The sequence below is a fragment of the Scatophagus argus genome, chromosome 1 (assembly GCF_020382885.2).
Source record: "Scatophagus argus isolate fScaArg1 chromosome 1, fScaArg1.pri, whole genome shotgun sequence".
NCBI classification, from domain to species: Eukaryota; Metazoa; Chordata; class Actinopteri; family Scatophagidae; genus Scatophagus; species Scatophagus argus.
In genome coordinates, this window is record NC_058493.1 from 17,418,901 (window position 1) to 17,440,127 (window position 21,227).

Here is a 21,227-nt window from a genome sequence, read left to right on the forward strand (position 1 = left end):
ATGCTTAAAATGTATTTAGACTGCGTAGTTTGTGCTATTTTTACTGAGGTAAAGGATGTGAATACTTCCTCCATCGCGGGGCAGCAGTGATGCTGCCGTAATGCCAGTCTTTTAAACTTTAATCACACTACAGCTTTGAGAAACGTCAGAAGTATTGCATGAGAGCGAAAATAAAATCTCACGATTAAGTGCGAGACTTGGTAGCCCCAAAATTTTTTGGCCGGTTTAAAGAGCGACATCCGATGGGGAGACCGACACTCAAGACAACCACGGGTCAAGGTAAACAAAAAAAAAAAAAAAAAAAAAAAGGAAGAAGAAGAAGAAGAAAAGAAAAGACGCACACAGTCGTTTAGGACAGACAGCACATCTGACATGAATATGACAGGCAGACAGAAGTTGAGTTGCTCGGCAGCCTCGTTTCCACTGAACTGAGAACAGCGCGCTGACATCCTCACACTCGCTCATGTTTACCTGACAGGATGCTTTGCATGAGCTGCGCACTTAACGAGCGGAATTCATCCGCACACAGACGCGGTTTGTGGATGCTCCGTTCACCAAACTGTCCGTGTGCTGACTTTGTGTTTGCGTGCCGCCCGCTTGTTGTGTTGTGGATTGCACCACGATGCCATGTTAAGGGCGTAATCTCATGCGCACTTTCTAAAAAATAATATCACGCTCAGTGATGCGCTGGAGGCGAGGCTGCTAATGCAGAGGCAGGCTGAGGATGCGGGGGCAGGTCCTCTGCAGTTTGACTGTCTTGCTTGTTGTTACTGAGCGAGGACGCGTTGATGAAGTGCTGTCAGGCTGACGCGTTCATGAACAGATGGAGCAGGTAGCCAAACGTGTCACCTGCCATAAGGAAATTCAATGGAAATCCCCAGTTCCCACAGCTTCAGGCAGTAAATAATAACACACAAAAACGCAAAACTATAGTGGTCTGCTTATACTTAATGGTAGTTTTCAAACAAGGAGGTATTGTTTGTAGTGATGTTACAAAGGTGGCCTATGACAAATATGATGCCACAAACTGTAAAATCAGATGAACCTCAGCAGGCATGTGTAATGTGAATTTGAATCTCCATTTTAAGCTCCCTACAAGTAGAAGAAAGTGTACAGCGGGCAAGAAATCAGATTTAATTTTCATTTAGGTTTTGCGGGAGAGATTCTGTATCTAAATCAAGAATCTTTTGGCAGTCACAGTTTTTATTTTATGCTGTGTAAACAGAATGACGTCTTAGATATTCTCATGAATTTTGGCTGCAACAGGGCCGTAACAAGGATTTTAGAAATACTTCTCCAAGTGCTACTATGCCCGCCGATGAAATGTTTGAGTAGGCACTAAAAAGCCTTTAAATATTCAGCAATTAGTTTTTATATATTCTGTAAATTTACAACTCCCTCCAAATGTTGTTTCAGTCTTCCGAAGGTCTCTGAAGTAGTCCCTTAATTAGATTTGATTTTAAGTAATATCTTTGCCTCAAACTGTCACATTTAAAGATCTTCAGAATCCAGAATTCACAACCCACCACAATTGGAGAATGTAAATCCTCTCAAAGTCATTAAAAACCCGTAAATTTGCAGAAACAATAGATGGCATTTCCTCAGTGTCCTCAGAGCCATACAGCTGTTATTGTGTTGCTGAATTTTGTACATTGCAGTCTGACTCACAAAATTGCACTATAGTGTATTTCTTTGTTTTTGAAAATAAATTTTTATATAAACAGTTTTTATTTTTTGCACAAATTTTAAACATTTGAGACTACGGTTTAGACTGTGCTGCTGTAAATTAAATGCAATATTCAACTTCAAGCTGCTTTAATCAGTACAATCAGTTTATTTTTTGCATCAATAAGGTACTTCCATTTTGTATTGATTTTTGCAGCCCCTTTAGACAAAAACCGTAAAGATTTGGCGAGTGTACGTTTGTGCTTATGTGCTCATTTGCTTATGTAGATCATACAGAAGCATCCATATTTGTTTAATGCTATTTTCTAACTAGTTTCAGCTGCTTGTAGCTGTAGGACCAAGTATATTATTTTATCACCAAGTTAACTGTAATAACTAAACTAATAACTCTAATAAAAAAAAATAACTAGTAAAAATAATATATCAAAGCTGTTAGCCTGACAGTTTTTTTAACCTCTTCTGCCCCCTAGTGGCCATAAATTTGTTATTGGCGCTTAGTAATGAGGGTCATTTTAAAGAAAGGTTCAAACAAACAGGAAGTGAAGCACGTGGTGAGAAACCCCCAGCTGTAGCAGTTCAATATCTTTGAAGAATCTTGTTTCTTTGTTAAACTGCAGCAATGGAAGGTGATTTTTTAACCAAGGAGAACTCTGACAGTGGGCTCTCTCAGATTATTTAAATAGTTTTGTTTTTGTTTGTTTTTATTTTTTTACATGTAGTTGTGCAGTAGAGTTTTAAGGGATTTATTTGCATTTTCTGAACAGAAGGCAAGTAAAGGTGTTTCTCTCGTGCTGATGGCTTTCCTCGCTGAACAGGGAGTAAGCGAAACGAGGACAGAAATAGTAAAGAAGGGCATAATAATTTAAGAGTGGATGAAGATAATCCTGCTTTCTCTCTGATCTCATCACTCCAGTGTTAATAGAGGGGTGCTTTCAAGGGAGAGATCACTGTGCAGGTTTCTATTATGGTGACATCTCTTGAGATGGCTTGTGTATCTGGCCTTAGCAGTGTGAGGGAAGCTGGCGGGAAGTTTCAGTTTGAAAAATAAAGACGTGGCAGTTAAAGCAAATGCACGGTTTGAAAATGCTACAGAGCCAAGTGAAGGAGAGTTAGGGTGTAGTACGACTAATTGTGTTTCAAATTGGGTCTTTGAGAGCACAATGGGGAATGGGATTGCTCTGAGCTCCCCGCTGAAGCACCCAAGGATGAGAAAGTTGTCAGATTTGTAGGTCAGGCTGCAGGGGTTGTTGTTAGGCAGACTTGCTCACATCTTCCACATGTGACAGCAGTTTAATGCTGGGCTACATTACATGGGGAGTGTTTGTTTTAAGTTTCTGTTGCTTTCCTCCTCCACAGTTCCCTTTTTCAACTTTCATATTGTCATGCAGCTGTTTCTTTTGTTGATCTACAGTAGCATTGTCGAAGTGTTATCCCCTCTATGTCTGAATTTTCTACTTCTTCATCTGCGGTTACCTCATTTTCTTTCCTCTCACTTCACAGTATTAGAGGGAAATGCAGCAGTGTATCCTCATCCCATCTGGAGCTCATCAGAGCCTGACCCGGTTTTGGTATGCTACGTTAGCATGTAGCTCCACTGGGACCTGTCCCTTCCTCGTGCTGACAAAATGAAAAAGGCCACAGCCGGTGCATCCCAGCCTGGCCTGACATAGTCCTACCCAACCTGACTACATCACCTAATCCTGCCTCACACTGGCTGCTCCACAGAACTAAAAGTTGCTTACAGTACAATTTCTCCCTCCTTCCTCATTGTAGGTCACTTGGTCTTTTTCCTCCATTTTGGAAACAGCTTCCGGGGATACTTTGCCCTACAAAAAATAATTATCTTATCTCCCTAATTCCCAATTATTATGCACAGGCTTATTTAAGAAAAAGGATTAGATTTTCACTCTTTTTGGGGGCTGCAGCAGCAAGCAGGGGATGAATTTGAATGTGACACTTCTCTGCTCTGCAGCATTGAGGGGGGCCCTACACATGGATGAACTGGGGGAGGAGAGAGCACAGTGAGGCTGTCATGTAAGCCATCTCCTCTGGGGCCACCTCTCGGTGCGCACTGCTTCCTGCCTCAGGTAGAAGCCTCAGTGCTGCTCAGGCGTCAGGCTGCTCGTGCTCTTCTGCTCACCCTGCCACCGAGACGGCAACAGCAGCACTCTCAAAGCACTGAAATGGAGAAGGTAAGCTGTTTGCTTCAGCATTGTGTCCTGTGTTGATTTGACCAAATTCTTCTTTTCTGATGCAGTTAGAAGTAGGAGGCTGTTTCTTTTTTGTGCAGCAGTTTCTGAGTTTGCAGTGTTGATCCTCTGATTGAATCCCTTTAGGGCTTTAGGAGCCTGTCTTTGAAGAGTTGGCATGCTTCCTATGTTTGTGTTTCTCTCTTCTCATCCTAAAAGACTTGTTGGAATACCCATTTGGACAAGCAGTAGGGATTTGAAACTGGATTTGATCCCGATATACAAAGTGTCATCTGCAGAGGATGAATTTCCCCACAGGGATTAATATTAATAAAACAGTTTTCAGTCAAACAGTGTTCATGCTCTTCTTCTTATTATTTAACAAAATCCCATGCAAACACTGGAATCGAGGGGTTTTTGATGATATTTAACAGATTTTGTCTTTCCTTTTCATGTTTACATACATACATAAAATCAATGCTGAAATGCCAGTATGCAAGAAATGTTTTAGTACATGTTTAGTTTCACTCGTACTCTAAGGAAAGTCTCTAAGGCGTTTGCAGACATGAGAATAAATAGCAAGTCTTTAAAGTGTGATTTTCGCTCAAAGTAAAGCAGTGACACAAACGCTTGTGGCATATGCGACCTCGTTTTTTTATCACCCGGACCTGTGTGTGTGTGTGTGTGTGTTTGTGTGTATGTGTGAGTGAGAGAGTGTGTACTCTGTACAATTCTGTACTACTGTATGTTTTAAATGTGTGTGTGTCCATTTCAGAGCTGTTCAGAGTGTCCAGAGCCGACACTTGCACAGAGTCTGTGTACGCTCTGCAACAAGTGGCTTTGTTACCAGTGCACAGATTTGCATCAGCATCAGAGAGCTCCCACGACTTCCCAGTACACAGACTTGCACCCACAGCAGAGGCCCAGTGCCGCCCAGCGTCCTGACCTGCACCAGAGAGGCTCCAGCTCCCTGCCTCCGACTGGACAAGGCAGGATATTTACATGTCTCTGTTTGTTGCCTCCATTTTCCAGGCCAGTAGGACATACTGTTATTACAGGAGCTACACAGTCTGCCTCTCTCTCTGTCATCTGAAAGCCTGTTTTGGCTTCTTTATTTTCCCTCCTGTGCTCTGTTTGTTTGTTAATCATGTCTCAGTAGAAACCTTTGCAATGAATAATGCATGGCAGTGGCAATGGCTGATAATAGTTCCTGGAGATGGTTGTGTTTTATTGCACCTCTCTTTAACACGTGACCCAGATTCCAAAGTGCTCGTATGATTTCATTTTGGCTAATATTAGTGTGCTGCTATTTAAAGACCCTCAAGTGTGCCTGGAAGCTTTGTTCCCAGCTGCTTTTGCAGGTGTGCATTGCATGAGTTGTCAAATCATAAACAGTGTATCCTAAACACCTTTATTGTGATGTGGGAGTATTGGCGTTGGCTAAGTGTACTTGTGAGAAAATTTGTGTGACTGCGCTGACAGACAGGATGTGGTCAGTCAGATCAGGTTGATGCACATAGGGGCGGTGCTCAGCTTGCTACCACAGAGATATGTGATGATGTGCAGTGCAGACGGGGGGTGGGGGATGGGGGGGGAGCAGAAAGCAGTAGGGCTGCCTTCATTAACCTCATCCAGCTATTGTTAGATAAACATTCTGTGGGCCAACAGTTTCTACAGTGACCTCTTTAGAAATGTGTGAAATCATTTTTATTCGTATGTGTGGTTGACTGAACAGCAATGAAGTACTCACATCTTTGTCGCTCAGCACACTCGTTGCAGGCCTTATTGCAGCCTTGCTGCCTATTTGACGTATTTGGTTTGTTGCTTTCCTTTCAAAGCGTCGAGCTAAGTCTGCCTGAGTGTTGCATGCTAATGTAACAACACAATTTGCTTTTAAACACACAGGCTGCTTATATAATGAAGAATTACATCAGTATAAGAAGAATTACATCAATTTAAATATATTGATTACAGATTAGACCTTCTGTGCTATAGACTTTTTTCTTTCTGGCACCGTAGTCATTTTCAAAAAGAAGGCCCAGAAGCCCTAAAATTATGGTGTCTCCGCATCGTCAAAAGAGCCATGCAGACCAACAATGCAATAAAGTGAGAAGTAGAATAATGTACAGCAACAGTAACAGGTGCATGGATAAGGAAGACTCCAACTTAAAGATTAACAGTCTTGTTATTTTTTTATGGGAGGAAAAGCAAATGCTTTTCAGCTATAAGCCATCATCAATACAATCAAAATAGCAGAAATGGGAATTTACTTAAGCAGGTGAGGTTCAAACCCCAGTCAGCAGAGAGAACGATTGATATGACTGTGATTTGACATTCAGGTAAATATTCCTTATTTCATTTCTAGCTGAGTGGCAGATAAGAAAACTGATCCCACTGTCACATATGTACAGTAAATATGGAGTTAAGTGTTAGCAGCTAGTTAGCTTAGCTTAGCTAGCTTAGGGGTTGGAGGTACCAAAACTCAACAGCTCATTAATAAATGCCATATATTGTGATTGATGAATTGGTACAATTAAACAAAGTGTCAAAATGTACTGGACTATTTGTTGACCAAAGTACAGTTAGCATAAAACATCACACATAAAAGCACAACCTGTTGTTTTTACATTCAGACTACCAGTCAGTAGAAGAAACATTTCAACTTTTGCGCTCTGAAAGTGAAATCCAGTTTATTTTATGAAACTAACAACACAGTGACAAAAGTCCCACAACCTAAATGACTCATCAGCGAGATGCTTCGGCCACTGCGAGCTTGCACCTGCCTTCCAAGCACCGAAACAAGAACTGAAATAAAAACTGTCAACCCAAGAACTTCAAATCAAAAAATGTGATTGCTGTAAAATAAATTTGAAATTGTCACGTTGCCTGATCGTTTGATAATGTTTATGTTCATGTTCATCAAACTCCATATCAGGAAGTCAGTCACTGTTGGTGTTTGTGTTTGCACACAGTGATAGTCCTTCTCTAGCTGTGGGAGTGAATTGCTTGTCTGTTGCTAATGCCCCACACTCTCTCCCCACTCTCCCTTCTCTCGTCTCCCTCCTTCTGTCTTCTAGGCCCGGGGTCGTATCCTTGTTCCCTCCTCATGTGCCACTCTCATAGACAGGAGCCCTTGGAACTGTTTTGTGAATCATGTGACCTTCTGTGCTGTAGCAGCTGTCACCTGTCCTCCCACAAAAACCACAGGTCAGTCCGCAGATACAGCGCACAAGGACACTGCACAGAAGGGCTAACCGCGGGTTAAAAACTTCCTCTGAGCAACACCTCGCTTTAACTGCCTTGTCACTTTTATCATCTGTATCTGCATACACTATCCTTGGCCCACCTAATACCTATTAAGTATTCATACGCTTTTGTTTTCTGTGGTGTTTCGGTACAGTAGTTTCGTCTAAGGTCACCTGCATAATGTCTTGCCCCCAGGGGAAACAAATTTAATTCTGGTGTTTTTCATACCCAAAGAATAAATTAGCGAACTTTCTGCCTAGTGGATGTTGTGATCTCTCATGTGTTCAGGGTGGTGCAGATCGGCAAGGCCCTTCAGGATCAGCAGTGGCTGTTTCAGAGCCTGATGGTGCAGGTGGAGGAAAGGAGGTCTGCATTGGAGAACAATGCAAAACAGATAGAGGACAGGTTGGTGTCGCCTCACACAGAATCATAATCACAGTCCCAAGTCTGAGCAACGTGTGCCACAAATGGTCAATAATTTAATGCTGTAAAATATAGCAAGCCAATGAATAAATTAGTGTCTGAAATGCTGCTTTCTTCTTCTTCTGCATTTGGAACTTTTCTGCCAGGACTGAGGCATATATTTTCTCCTTTCTGCCTTCGTAGACTTCACGGAGTAAAGATTGCACACAGGAAGGCAGAGAACCAGATTAAAATGGCAAAGATGATTATGATGAACGAGCTTAACAAACGAGCCAACCTATTAATAGAGCAACTGGAGGTAATTACTTTCTCTCTTTTTCTTTCCTTCTTATCATTCAGCCAGGCGTGAATCTACATGCTAGGAATCACTAACAGCCATGATGTAATCAGTCCTGAAAGTAAGCAAACGAGGACCCAAGATAATCTGTCAAAGCTGCTTTAGCCAACTCCTCATGAACTGCATCCGTCCAAGCAAAGAGCCATTGATTCAGCGTACAGTCCAGTCATGATCCTATGTGTACCAGTGATTATTACACGTAACTGGATCCATTTTGATGGGTTTTCCTTATAGAAAATCTCAGAGGACTTCCAGCAGCGTCTGGAGGACCAGCTGCAGGGGGCAATCGAGCTATGTGGCCAGCTGGACCACGTTCAGAAGTTCATCACCTGGGCTATGACCCACCACTGCAGAGGCCCGGTCCTCTTCAGCAGGACTCTGGTACGCTGATGTGATGTTCAACAGATGTCCACCGTGAATAGGAAGCAGAACAGTAACAGCAACATTTTTTTTTTTTTAGTTTGAATCTTCACTGTATTTAAAGTGAAACTGATTACTTGTATCAAGTTTAACATTCACAGGAAGCACCACTCTGCTTGTGAAAACAGTCATACAGCATCCTCTGTGTTTCCGGAGGAGCTCTGTTACAGCAAATAGTTGCTAGTAAGCAAGTTTAAGTGTTATGTTGGACATGTAAGATTCAGTGTTTTGGGGGCTTGATCCCATTAAGGGACAAAAAGTTTTTTGAAGAATCTCTTTCTCTCCTTTAAAATTCCAGAATGCAAATGCAAATATTTTTACTTAAATATTTTTACTTTGTTGTCCATTCCCAGCGTATGTGCACTGAAGGTTTCCGCATTACACTTGTGTACGCTGAATATTGGATCCTGATTGGCTTCCAAACTGTTTGTGAGGTCGCAAATCATGCTCATAGGCTCTGCCTCTTAAAATCAGATTTTCACTGGTCATGGTGAAGTCTCAGTCATGTCTCATCATGTCGGACTCAATCAAATCACCCAGCAGTTTGGATTTCAAACAAAAAATTATTGCTCTTTTAGAATTATCTGCTGGTGTCTTTTGCACATACCTTTGCCATTTGTAATATTACAAATCATTGACGTTGTTGGAAACCAGTGATGACAGCAGGGGTTCGCTTCATGTATTTTGTATATAAAGAATATACATTCTGCTTTCAGATTTCACTGCAGATGCAGCAACTGGTTGAGTCGTCACTCCACTCAGACTCCTGGAGTCCTGTCAAGATCAAATTCGACTGGGATGCCAGTTACTGGACAAAGCAGATTTCCTCTTTAGGTAAAGTGACTGTAGTTGAAACACATTTGAGTTTAGTAATAATATTATTATTTGCATGCCATGTGATAAAATATACTGAACAGAGCTCTGAATCTTGATGTTCTGCAGGCCAGCTGACTGTTGAAGGTGGACACTGCACTTATCCTCAGGGCTTGGCATGCTCCAGTGTTCTCAGGCCTCAGCCCATCACCTGCTTAGCTCTGCCTTCTGTGTGTCACAGAGGACGAGAGCCAGGCTGTGGGTACCAGGCCTGCTGTGAGCCCCAGATGTGTTGCTTGCATGGTATTCCCTCTCAGCCAGATCTGTCCAGTATGGAGAAAAGCCAGATAGAAGCCACTCTTTGTAACTCCAGCTGTGTTCAGCCTGCCCTTATCTCAGCCTCCTTGCACCAGAGCCAGCAGCTCCAGAGGTGCTGGGACTCAGACAGCTCATTGCAGTGTCCTCCCCCTTCATCACCTGTCCAGATTATGGGTCCCATCCAGCTCAACTGCAGTCGAGGATCAACATCTCAGCCACAAGCGGCTGCCTGTCAGCCACAGTCTGAAACAAAATCTTATCTCTATCACCAACACCAGAGAGAAGTTCTTCCTGACAGCCAGACTCAGCCAAGCGCAGACCGTAGCAGGCCAGGCCCGTGTCAGGCAAAACTGTTGACCAGCGCAACTCTGCAGCGGGATCTCAGCCACACAGCTGTAGACAGAAATGTGATGAGTGAAGAGATCTGGGAGGATAGATACAGGGTAGAGGAGGCTTGTGGACAAACAATGGTGGCGGCTGAAAACAGAGAGCTACTGCATGAGGAGTTGCAGCAGCAGGACAGCAGCGAGCCGAATCCTGTCCAACAACAGCAGCAGCTCCACCTTTGTTCTGCAGCAGAGCTGAGAAAAGAGCACCAGAGGACCAGACCTGCACTGATGCTCAGAGACCGAGACAGAGACGGCAGGGTGAGAGCATTAACATTTAAATTACAAATATTTCATTTTATCACAAAAATATATTCTCTACAGGAAACTCTGCTGAGCATTAAATCATTACCATCATGAACTAAGTCTAGAAATCAACAAAAATGCATTCACGGTTCATTCATGAGCTTGTTGTCGATCTAACCATAAGGTTAAACTGCATATAAACTGCATGAGTAATTGTAGTTGGACACTGAAGGATGTATTACATATTACATTCATAACATATTTCTCTTAAAATAAGGGCTATCTTTGCATTAAAGTGTAGCCTGTAAAACATTTTAGGCTACATGTCAACACTGACAGCAATAAGTATTAGTTAATAATGCTACGAAATTATTGGAATCAGTTTCATAAAGTAATTTTTTTATAACAAAGCAACATAGTTGTGTATACATCATTTGAAATTTTGGTGAATTTGTTTACAGCTACTGCGAGATCAAAGTAAGGCATGCGGTGGGATTTTATGCACGTCGGTTTTCAGTTTGTCTTTTCACACATGGTCTCACAGAGTTTCTGTGTCCCCAAACAAACTTCAGCATTTGGTAAACCACACCTCAAAAACCACAAGTTATCGGCCAAAGTTAAAGCTATTTCCTGTAAAACACAAGGCATTCAATCGTATCCACACAAGCACAACGAACAAAAGACAAAAGGCAACAAACCCTAATTTAGCAATTTTATCATATAGTTTATTCAAATCAAAACTGGTAGGAAAATGTTGTATACATTAAATGGTTGCTGTATATTTCTGAAATGTTGAAGTGTAAGGGAGTGTTGAATTTGAGGCTGTACTCAATTCTAATTAATATCTGTAAATGACTGAAACTCAATGAGCGCTTTATTTTAATGCCAGACCGATAACTTTCCACAGTTGACAACAAGCTCGAAAACAGATGGCGCAACAGAAACGAGTTCCTGCTTTTATGAAGAAAGGATGACAGGAAAACAAAGAGCTGCTCTGACAATTAAAGCTGTGCTCCTCTTAGCAATGCATCCCAAATCCAGAAGAGAATTGTTCCTCATAATCAAACTTGATGCCAGAGGTTTGAGCAGTCACTTAATCACCTCTCAGGGTGCACACTAGGGGTGCAGTACGACCATAAAGATGTATTATATTTGCATTTTCAAGTCACAGCATCTGAAAAACGACATAAAACCACTTGGGTGCAGTCATTTATGTACTTAACCTGTCATTAATGAGTCACTAAGGGAATAGAGGGAGCTGCCAGTTTGATTTCAGTTCTGGTTTGCTCCCTGAGATAAATTCCCACACACACCCCCATCGTTCCAGAGAGAAGGATTATAGCCTATTTTCCTCCACAGTCTGAATCCTGCATACCTCTCTCAGGGGGCATGGATCAGGTAAGTGTTTTAATCGCATGATGCTTAAGGAGCGCGTGCTCGATGGCAGTCTGGCCTGAATATGCATGCTGGTGCACTAAAAAAAGAAAAAAGGAACATGTTTAAAGAACCTGGTGTTAAAAGAGTTGTCAGCCCTCCTGCTTACATTAACTGAGTGCACAGCTGAGAAACAGAGAAGGAGCTTTTCAGGACACTTGCATTAGTTAAATTGTGATATAAAAGAGTGAGAGAGAACGTGATTAGCTGCTCAGGTTTAATCAAAGCACCACATTGCAGCCCTGATAATAAATTTGCATATGATAATTGGTGTTGTAACCAAACCTTTCATTGCTTGTACAATAACATTAATATGTGCAGCTGTGTGGGCCGTTTAGCATGTTTAATGATTGAGTTGTTCTGAATATATCATATAATAGGCTCTGAATGTGCGTGTGCCTGTGTGACACTCAAGGTTGCACACATCCCAGTCGTTTCCTCTCCTTTCTGTTGCTAATAGCATGAACAGGGTTGTCTGTGCATGTGACATAGCTTGAAACTGTGCTTAGTTTTGTATGTTTGTGTCTCTGACAGAGATCCACATCCCTGGAGGTGTCAGTGACAGCCCGTGAATGTGTATCCGATGTGCAGAGCAGCAGGCTCAGCCCTAGTTTAGTGTGCACGAGGAGGAATAGACGCTCCCAGAGCATCCCAGCAGAACTGGCAGCCCCATCCACCAGCGTTTACTCTGAAAGACCCACAGGATGCACTCGCGGCCTCGAAGCAGTAGCTGCAAATAAGGTAACCCTGCGTCAGAATATAATCACACATGGGCAGGAAATGAAGGTCGGCTGTCAGATTGGATAGAGATGATCACTGCGGTGATGTGCCCTTTTCACATATGAATTCCATTGATGCAAAGGAATAGTAACAACATGTCATAAACAGTTCCACTGTAAAATAACTCAGTTTTAGCACTCCAGCTATTATTTTCATTGTTGCTTGGTGTGCAGATTATTTTCTCGATTATTCAGTTAATCCTTTGGTCTATAAAATGTCAGAAAATAATGAATAATATTCAACAGAGTTTTGCTGAGCCCAGAAGTCATGTTTTTGAGATTACTTAATGAGCACTCCAAAACCCAAAGAGATTCAGTTTACAGTCACATACAACGAGGCCACAACTGAGGAGCTGATGTCAGAGAATGGCTGATATATTTCTTCGACTGAGCAGTTGATTAGTTATGAAATTAGTTGCTGATTAGTTTCCTGACACTGACTTATCCAGTCACTATCTCGACTCTGATCTAGACCAGGGTAGTCAGTTTTAAATTGCCTGAAAAATGGCAGTTGTTGAAAGGCAGGCAGTAGCCTTGTTTCATGAAATTGAAGAACCATTTCATTTTTCCTGGAGCATCACAAGGTCTTCTTATCCATGTTAATAGAGCCATATGTACACAAGTCTGTTAGCAGGTCTCTGAGTGCGCGGCTGCTTATGTCTGAAAAGCTTTTTTAAGCTCCAGAGGGCGCTGCTGATAAATCGCCTCAGGTGGTGTCAGCGTCACTTGGGGCTGAAGACTACAGTTTAGAGAATGAAAAAAGTTTGGAGGTGTGCTGTGAGAAATAAACGAGCTCTCCATACCCCTGCAGCCCGCTGCTTATCTTTGCTTGAGGCTAGCGGCTCAAGGCTACCTTAGCCGCCGCTAGCATAACAAACTTCCATTTCTGACTGACAGAGGTGGAAGAAGTGATCAAAAGTAAAAAATATTTTTACTTAAGTAAAAGTAAAAAAGTGTTAGAATCAAAATAAAGTATCAAAAGTAAAGGTACTCATTATGCAGAATGGCACATTTCAGAATAATTTATACTCTTGAATTATGATTACTGGTACTTTAATGTGTTCATCATTTTAATACTGAAGCTGGTAAAGGTGTTTTAACTACTTAATATAATTTATTGGATGGGTAGTTTGTGAATTTCCCCTCAGTGATCAATAAAGTTTTAACTTAATCGCTAGTATTATCATATTTTATTTGTTAGTATTGGCAATAGATGGAAATACTAAAGTATAGTACACTGCTGACCAGTCTGTTGCCAGTTGATCTGAAGATTTTGACAAGAAAAAATTTTGAACAAATAACAGCGTCATGATCAAGTTGCATGTGCAAGGTTGTTTTTCTTGTGTTGTAGAAATGTTTCACGCGGAGTTTGTTTTGTTGTCAGTGTGCCAGTGTGGATCCCAGACAGAGGAGAGCTTCAGATGGGGTGCTTTGTGTTGTCAAAGAAACTTCACCGGACACGGCGCCCTCCAGAGGCCTCCGGTCTCCTCTAGTGTCCTATAAGACAGAGCCAGGTGCTGAAAACATCACCTTACCATGTGATTATAAGCATATCCTTAAATAAACAGAATGCAGGAGAATGTGTGAATACCATCTTCTTCTTTTTTTAGATCATTCTTTTACTGTTGTAAATGACCACGATGCCAAAGAGAAATACAAGGTGTCGGGAAACGGCCACAACAGGTGTGTAATAGCTGTCAAGTCAAACACATCGTGACGATAAGATATAGTTCTGATTATTTAGTCTCTTGCTTCTGCAGTAACACAGATGTTCAGAAGGACTCGGGAAGGCCCAGGGTTCCAGTGGTTTGCTTGGAGCGTCTTAAAATACTTGTGTCTCAGCTCCCCCCACATGGACGGAGGCAGAGCGACCCTTTACCCGCCAGTGGGACGGAGCGGAGTGAAACCCTCCCGCAGCAGAAAACCTGGCGTGATGCGACAGCTCAAGTATTTGTCATTCTTTGCTTTCAGATGATAAAATCAGAACAGTCAGATTACAAAACATCTATGAAAGCTCTTTTTATGGTCACAGTCATTGTTTCTATATGATGACAATTATGATAATAATAATAATAATATAGGGCTTACTTAATCGTTTTAGAGTGTGACGGTCGGACAGAGCTCTCGTGTGGCTGCTTGTGTTTAGACAATATTTAACATTTGAGAACTTTGGATTCAGTAAGGTGTCAAAAAATGTTGTTTTGGTATTGTGCAATGCAATGTTTTTGGTATAAAAACATTGCATTGCACCTAGGAGGGAAAATTAGACCATGTACAATAAAAAAAGGTACCCTTGGGTTTCATGCCTTATACATAATCTACATTAGTTTGTGCTGTCGAAATTATAGCTACTAATTAATATTTCATTTAATACATCATACAAATCTCTAGAGATTTTTGTAAACATGCTGTTAAAATTATGTTTAATTCAGCAGTGTAAGACTTCTTCTGTTCTGCTCTGTGTTGTAAACATAGGGGATACCCGGAGGCTCCGAGACCACAAGGACCACCCGCTCGCTCACTGCGCCACCATATGCATATGAGCGTCAGGACTGTAATCAGCCTACCACGCACGCCACCGTCAGCAAGTTTGACAGTCGAGGGAGAATCAGTGTTCATAAAGCCTCCGTGCTGCCATCCATTGATTCTAAATATTTGGCACAGAGTTACCCTGCACCGGATCTGGACTCTGATTCTGATCCCAGGTCAGCCTCAGAAGAAGACGTATGTGTTTCTTGGGCTGAGTCTTCCTCTGAGGCCGAGCTTGAATGTCTGGCTGAGGAGAAATCAGCAGGCACGGGAGAGATGGGACTCTGCGCTGAAACTGATATTCCAGAGGATTCAGATCCAAGTCTTGAATATGAAGCAGACCCAGAATCAGACGCAGGTGCAGGATCAGAGGACGGCCAAGGGCTGGATGCTGATGCGGAATCAGGCAACGCTGAAACGGAGTCAGACGTCCAGCCTGACTATGACCCTGGTTTTCAGGCAGAGACTGATTCTGACGCTGTATCTGATCAACCTCAAGACTCTCAAGGCTCTGTGGAGTCTGAGCTCGATGTCGAATCCGAACCTGAACTGACAACAGACGAGCCACAGCCCCTTCGCTCTGACCTGGAAGAGGAGTCCCACATTGGTCCTGGTCAGAGGCCGCTTCTGATTGCAAACCCTGTCACTCAAAGAGGCACAGAGGAAGTCCAGCCTGACCAGGACCATGCGGAGATGGAGAGTGAGGACTTCTGTGCTGTGTGTCTGATTGGAGGGGACTTGCTGTGCTGTGACCGCTGTCCAAAAGTCTTTCATCTGTCTTGCCATGTCCCATCTCTGCTAAGGTTCCCCTCGTAAGTTTCTTATACTGTCACCTGAAATTTATACGGTATATTCAACATGATCCTGTCAACAGAATAGAATAATTTGGAGCTGTTATTCTTAACCTGATGCTGGTTCTCATCCCGTTCAGAGGCGACTGGCTGTGCAGCCTGTGCAGAGATGTTGTGCAACCAGAGGTTGTGTACGACTGTGAGAAAGACCCTGGAGAACAAACATCGTCACATGGACTGCCTGCTTGTGACCAGAGAGTAGGTCCTTTAATCAGCTGCCTTTGTAATAATAAGACAAAATAAGACAGAACTTTATTAACCCAATGGAATAACAATAAAAAGTAAGATAAACTGAATAAAGTAACTCAATGAAAATAAGACAAAAATGGAGAAGTAGTACTTATAATTATTATGGTGGTGATTCCTTTTCCTGCATTTCTAACGATTGTCCTCCATGTTTGGTTGGCTGTTTTAGAAATGTGAGCGGCTGACTCTTCTGATCCTCACTAACATCCTGAGTGCTCCCTTTCACGAGCCCGTCAGTCCACTTGTGAGTCATCACCCTTTTCTCACTGTCCACTTACAGTAAAGGCCAACTCGTTTTCATGTTTCATCTTTTTCATTTACGGTACTGTGATGTTTTTAAATGCCCCCCCCCCCTCCCCCTCACTCTTATCTCATTGTTTCATTCTCTCAGTTTTAAAAACAGTCTTCTAGGGACTGTCACAAATTAGCATGTACCGGTACTATAAACACTGAGATACTTGCGTCGGCCAGCTTTTTCTCAGTTTGTCTGTGTGTGAATGAATCATAAACACTTAAATAAATAACAATCTCACCCTTCTTCATTAAACATTTGCAAAGCTGAAGTTTCCTCTCTGCCTTTGCTGGTGCTCTTCAGCATTTCTTGCTGCATTACCGCCACTATCGATCGGTGGAATAGCTTTAAATGGTGGGCAGAAATCAGGATTACTTTAAGTGCATCCTTATGAGCGTGTGGTGAGATACAAACGAAGGGGACCAACTCATACAAACTTTGCACAATAATGCTGTTTGTAGTTGAAAACTCCACAAAGTACTTATTTATACCTTGGTTTACCTCCTCTGGAGTCCAGTGCACTTAAATTTGCTGCTGTAGTTAATCTAAGACACCATCAAGACTCTACAGTTTATACAAGCATTTCTTTTGTTTAAGCATGTACACACAAGTGTGCCCTATTTGTCACTATGATACATAATGCAGTCACTTGGTGCAGTCTCATTGCAGAAAGAGCCACGGTGAACTAAAGTGACTGCAAGGTTTGATATGAAGTAGTCTTAAATGTCACTGCTTTTTCATGCAGGCTCGTCATTATTACCAGATCATTAAGAGGCCCATGGACCTGTCCTTGATCAGGGCCAAACTCAACAAGAGGAACAGCTGCCAGTATAACTCACCAGACCAGTTCGTGGCAGATGTCTATCTCATGTTCCGCAACTGTGCAAAGTTTAATTATGTGAGTTAAAAACTGATATCTTGCATGTGTTTATCCAGTGCACAGTTTGTCTTATCATGGCTGTTAGTCCTAGTTTAAATGATAAATATAATCATCATCAGTCAGAACTTTACCAGCAGTCCTCTCTCTCTCTCTCCTTTTGATCGTAGCCTGACTCTGAGGTGGCCCAAGCAGGCCGCAGCCTCGAGGCGTTCTTCATCTCTAAGCTGAAAGAAGTTTTCCCAGATAGAGTTTTCCCTGCACCTGAGGCGGACTCTGATAGCGATGAGTACGATGAGGCCTACAGAACCACTGAGGGTGGTTTTCCTTGGCCGGAGAGGAGGGAGCAGTGCCACAGGAAGAGGAAGAGGAGAAACTCTCTCAAATCCAGGAGACATCACTTCTAACCAGATGGAGTGGAGCCATGGACACAAATATGCTGTATTTGTGTGTAATTACACTGTTTTCTGTGATCTGAAAGTAGCCCTTTTTTGTGGCTTGCAATAATTTCACAGTGCTCTCATCCGTTGACAGCTGAACATTAGCTGATCACAGTTTTGCCGATCAGAGGGGGAGTAAAAATGACAAAAAAAAAAAAAGTCTCTGTTTCATGATGAGTCAGACACAAATTGTTGGGTTGCTTCTGCAGCCTTAAAATGAGTTATAGTCATGAGATGATGCTGCGTTTGTTACCGCATCACAGTATCACATATTTTGGCTGGTGATGATTTGATCCTGAAATGACTGACTGTATTTACACTGAGCCCTCCTGATGTTACATGCTGTATTGTATGATGGGAATGCTGTAGTTGGATGTTAATTAATCTCGGTTTGCATATTTATTAAGTGGATTTTTTTGTGAATATAGCTCTGAATATACACAGCACTTTGAAACTTGGATATTGGTGTATTTACGATATTCATAAATACTTACATATTTATACATGTGTGACTGTATAGAACTTTATTTTGCTATATTTGTCATTTTAATTACTAAATTATTGCAGGCAATTATCATAGGTTTGATTATGAGATATGATTATGTGTCTATGTTTTAAAGTAGCAGTGAATTTCATTGCTTTTGTCTTTTTTGCTCAGAATACAGTACTGAATGTAAGTGACTGAGGGCACGATATAACCAGTGTCAACAAAGCATTTTCATGATTGTTACAGGATTTAATGTCCAGATCTAAGAACATTTTAAATTTACATTTAACCATAAATTAAATTTGTATGACTTTATGTAACCTTTCTGTCTCGCTAGTGTTTCAGCAAATGTTAAAAAAAAAATATATCTCAGGCTTAATAAGAGTGTAAGGTATAGATCATTCAGTATTGGTGATTATATAAGGGTCCATGATATTTGTAGAGCCACACAGTTGAGAGAGAAGTTTTATGGAACATTTCTGTTGTAGAGTATTTCCTGTTTTTAAATATTCTTTACTTGCTTCGTGCAGTTTAACATAGATTTTACTTGACATTTAGAGTAATTACTGCGCAAAGTTACTGTCTGTGCACACCTTCATCCCTGTCAAGATTAGTGAATATGCAGTATATGTAATGTTGCTTCATTTGAAATCAATAGATGTAAAATTTCCTATTGTATGAGGAGAGATTGATAAAGTATAGTTACTGTCACTGTTTCAGGACAATTTCTTTCTTCTTCTTTTTTTTTACTGTAACAGTCAATGATAAATGCACATATATTGCTATCAATAAAATGCATTTAAGAGAGAATGTATTTTTTTCATTCTTTCCCATCTGCCAATATTAATCATGGTACGTTAAAGACAGAAAGTGGAAACGAGTCCTCTAAAGTACATTTGCAGCACTGTGAATGTTTATTTACTGTATGAAATTAGCACTCAGTATGCATTGCAGCCATTTATAGTTGGACTGCTTTCCAGATTCTCTCTGAAAAGCTACAATAGCGATCATATAAATAATCTTATATTAAATTCATACAAATTTCTTAACATTTCATTTCACTTTGTGATCCGCCAAATTCAAGTCAGTACAAGTTCTGTTACAGCTCTGTGATCAGTTAACGACAGTTGTGTGTGTGGGGCAGTGAGATGACAAGGTTATCACATAAATATGGATGAAGCTGCAGGCTAAATTCAGCTTGAAACCTTTTCGAAACTAACTATGGGTGGAATCTTCTCGCAGTTCATGTACTCATCACATCAAATAAAAAAAAGACAGATTTTAGTAGAACCTTCAATAGTTAAAGCAAAAATTCCCCTAAACTAATTTTTTTATTGTGAGCATGCAATAGTTTGTGAATCACCACAGAAGGCAATGAACTACAAAATCCATCACTGAGGAAACACATGAAGCTCCATGTTTTGTAACTGAGGGACTTATTTTACGATAAGCTTGGCATTTCAAGTAGACATTCCCATCAGACTGTAGCCATGACTGTAACCCAAACCTTAACTATCTACGAGGAGCAACCAGGCTGACAGGTAGCACCTCCTGGAGGACACTCAGTCAGGGCAACAAATTAGATAAGGATTTGGCAAAGGTTCAGAGCCACCAGCAGCACTTAATCACTCCATGTCTTCTTCTGTCTTTAATCTTTGTACACTTTCTTCTCCTTGTTTTTGTTTGCTTTGCATTTCTTGACCTTGGAAACTTTTGTTTAGATCTTGCAAATGTTAAAGCCATCTCGCCGGACTCTGTTTTCAGGACGGATGCGAGTACAAGCAAGAGTCTTTTTTCTTGTGAGAAACTGGTTCCTGCCTCCCATCACAAATTAGATATTGCGTAGCTCGTGAGTAGTTCAGAAATGTTCTTAATTGCCCAACATTCCTTTCTGCTGGATGTCATTATTTTAAAATCAGTTTTGGATTTAGTCCTACGATAGAAGGAGGGACACACACATTACCTAAATTGATTTCTGGAGAAGGGAAGGTTTTTTAAAAGCTTTTTGCTTTTAAGGGAAAGCTTAAACCACTAATTCTAAATTGACCTGCATCTCCTTTTATAAAAAAATAATACATACAGCACTAAGTCAAAGGCAACATTACATTTGCACTGTTTTGGTCAGGGGCCATCTTACTGTGTTTTAGTCTTGAACAAGGTTTGTGACCTTTCAGTGAGCAGGCTTGGAGTAAAACATTAGAGAATAATAATGAGACACTTTGTTGACCTTTGGTGAACAAGGAAAAGGGCAGACAGAAAAGAAGTGAGAGAAAAACAACGAGAGCTGATCAGTCAAGCAGTCTGTGAAATCAAAGTTTGGAGTCTTTTTGTGCTGTGATGGGGGACAACAGGGGAAGCACTACTTTGTGTGTCTTTGAGTTCGGCTGACGTGTTGTGTTTTATCATCTGTGGGTTAGATTCTGCAGCTGTAACGTGTCTGTGGTAGCATTATTTCTATGGATCCTAAAATGCTGACTATCCTTTCTCACTATCCACTCCTCCTTTATCACGAGAAACCTTTAAAATCAACTCATATCACTTTGAAAAGTCATGGACAATCAGTCTGTTGAGCTGATGACACTTTTGCTTAGAAAGGCTGATACTGTAATGTTATATATTCATTATGTTTTTATACAAGGAAAACCAGACTCAGTGTATATTTTTTTTTAATACAATTAATACTGTAAGAAGTGATTTAGCAGTGGTAACAGTGGATAGGAGATGATTTTGAAATAAAGTTCCTCATGGCACATTTTTTTTTTCTAACAACATAATTGCATTTGTTGTATTTGAGGTATGTTGCACAACATGTTTTATATCTTAAATAAATAACCATTTAGGCAAACACTGTCTTTAAAAATCTATACATTCTCAATATGTAAGCATAAAAACCTGTCTGTATCATCTGCATTGTGTTGGTCGACCTTTTCTGACCTCTTGCAAACAGTCTACAGCGTGGTAAGAGAAAGAGAGAGAGGAGAAGTGAGAGTTTTGACAGCTCGTTTCATAAAATTTCATGTACAATATCAATTTGTGACAACCTTGTACATGTGTGTCAGTTTATTTAATATATCTGACATACTGCCCTTTATAGGATAAATATAATGTAACATTTTGAGTTCAGGTTAAACCATAACAGATGCTAAACGCAGAGCAGTAATGGAAGTGTAAGCACACTTCCAAGGATGGATGAAAACTGATAGTAGTGACTGATTTATGATTTTGACT

General features: G+C 41.1%; 1 protein-coding gene across 5 annotated transcripts; it reads left to right on the forward strand.

Moving 5' to 3' along the window:
- Window positions 1-66: 66 nt before the first annotated feature.
- Window positions 67-18,798, forward strand: trim66 (tripartite motif containing 66). Of its 5 annotated transcripts, none has more exons than XM_046388074.1 (18): window positions 67-279; window positions 3,659-3,878; window positions 4,651-4,864; window positions 6,953-7,082; window positions 7,410-7,526; window positions 7,728-7,842; window positions 8,116-8,262; window positions 9,018-9,135; window positions 9,244-10,079; window positions 12,033-12,239; window positions 13,662-13,791; window positions 13,888-13,960; window positions 14,038-14,224; window positions 14,753-15,618; window positions 15,738-15,855; window positions 16,073-16,147; window positions 16,941-17,093; window positions 17,243-18,798. In XM_046388074.1, the coding sequence occupies exons 2-18, from the start codon at window positions 3,870-3,872 to the stop codon at window positions 17,477-17,479; spliced, it is 3,732 nt and encodes a 1,243-aa protein (XP_046244030.1). In that variant the 5' UTR covers window positions 67-279; window positions 3,659-3,869; the 3' UTR covers window positions 17,480-18,798. The 5 variants fall into 5 exon arrangements, with proteins under 5 accessions (XP_046244030.1, XP_046244037.1, XP_046244057.1 ...); XM_046388081.1 differs by lacking the exon at window positions 67-279 and adding an exon at window positions 1,746-2,312; XM_046388101.1 differs by lacking the exon at window positions 67-279 and adding an exon at window positions 1,746-2,260.
- Window positions 18,799-21,227: the final 2,429 nt, after the last annotated feature.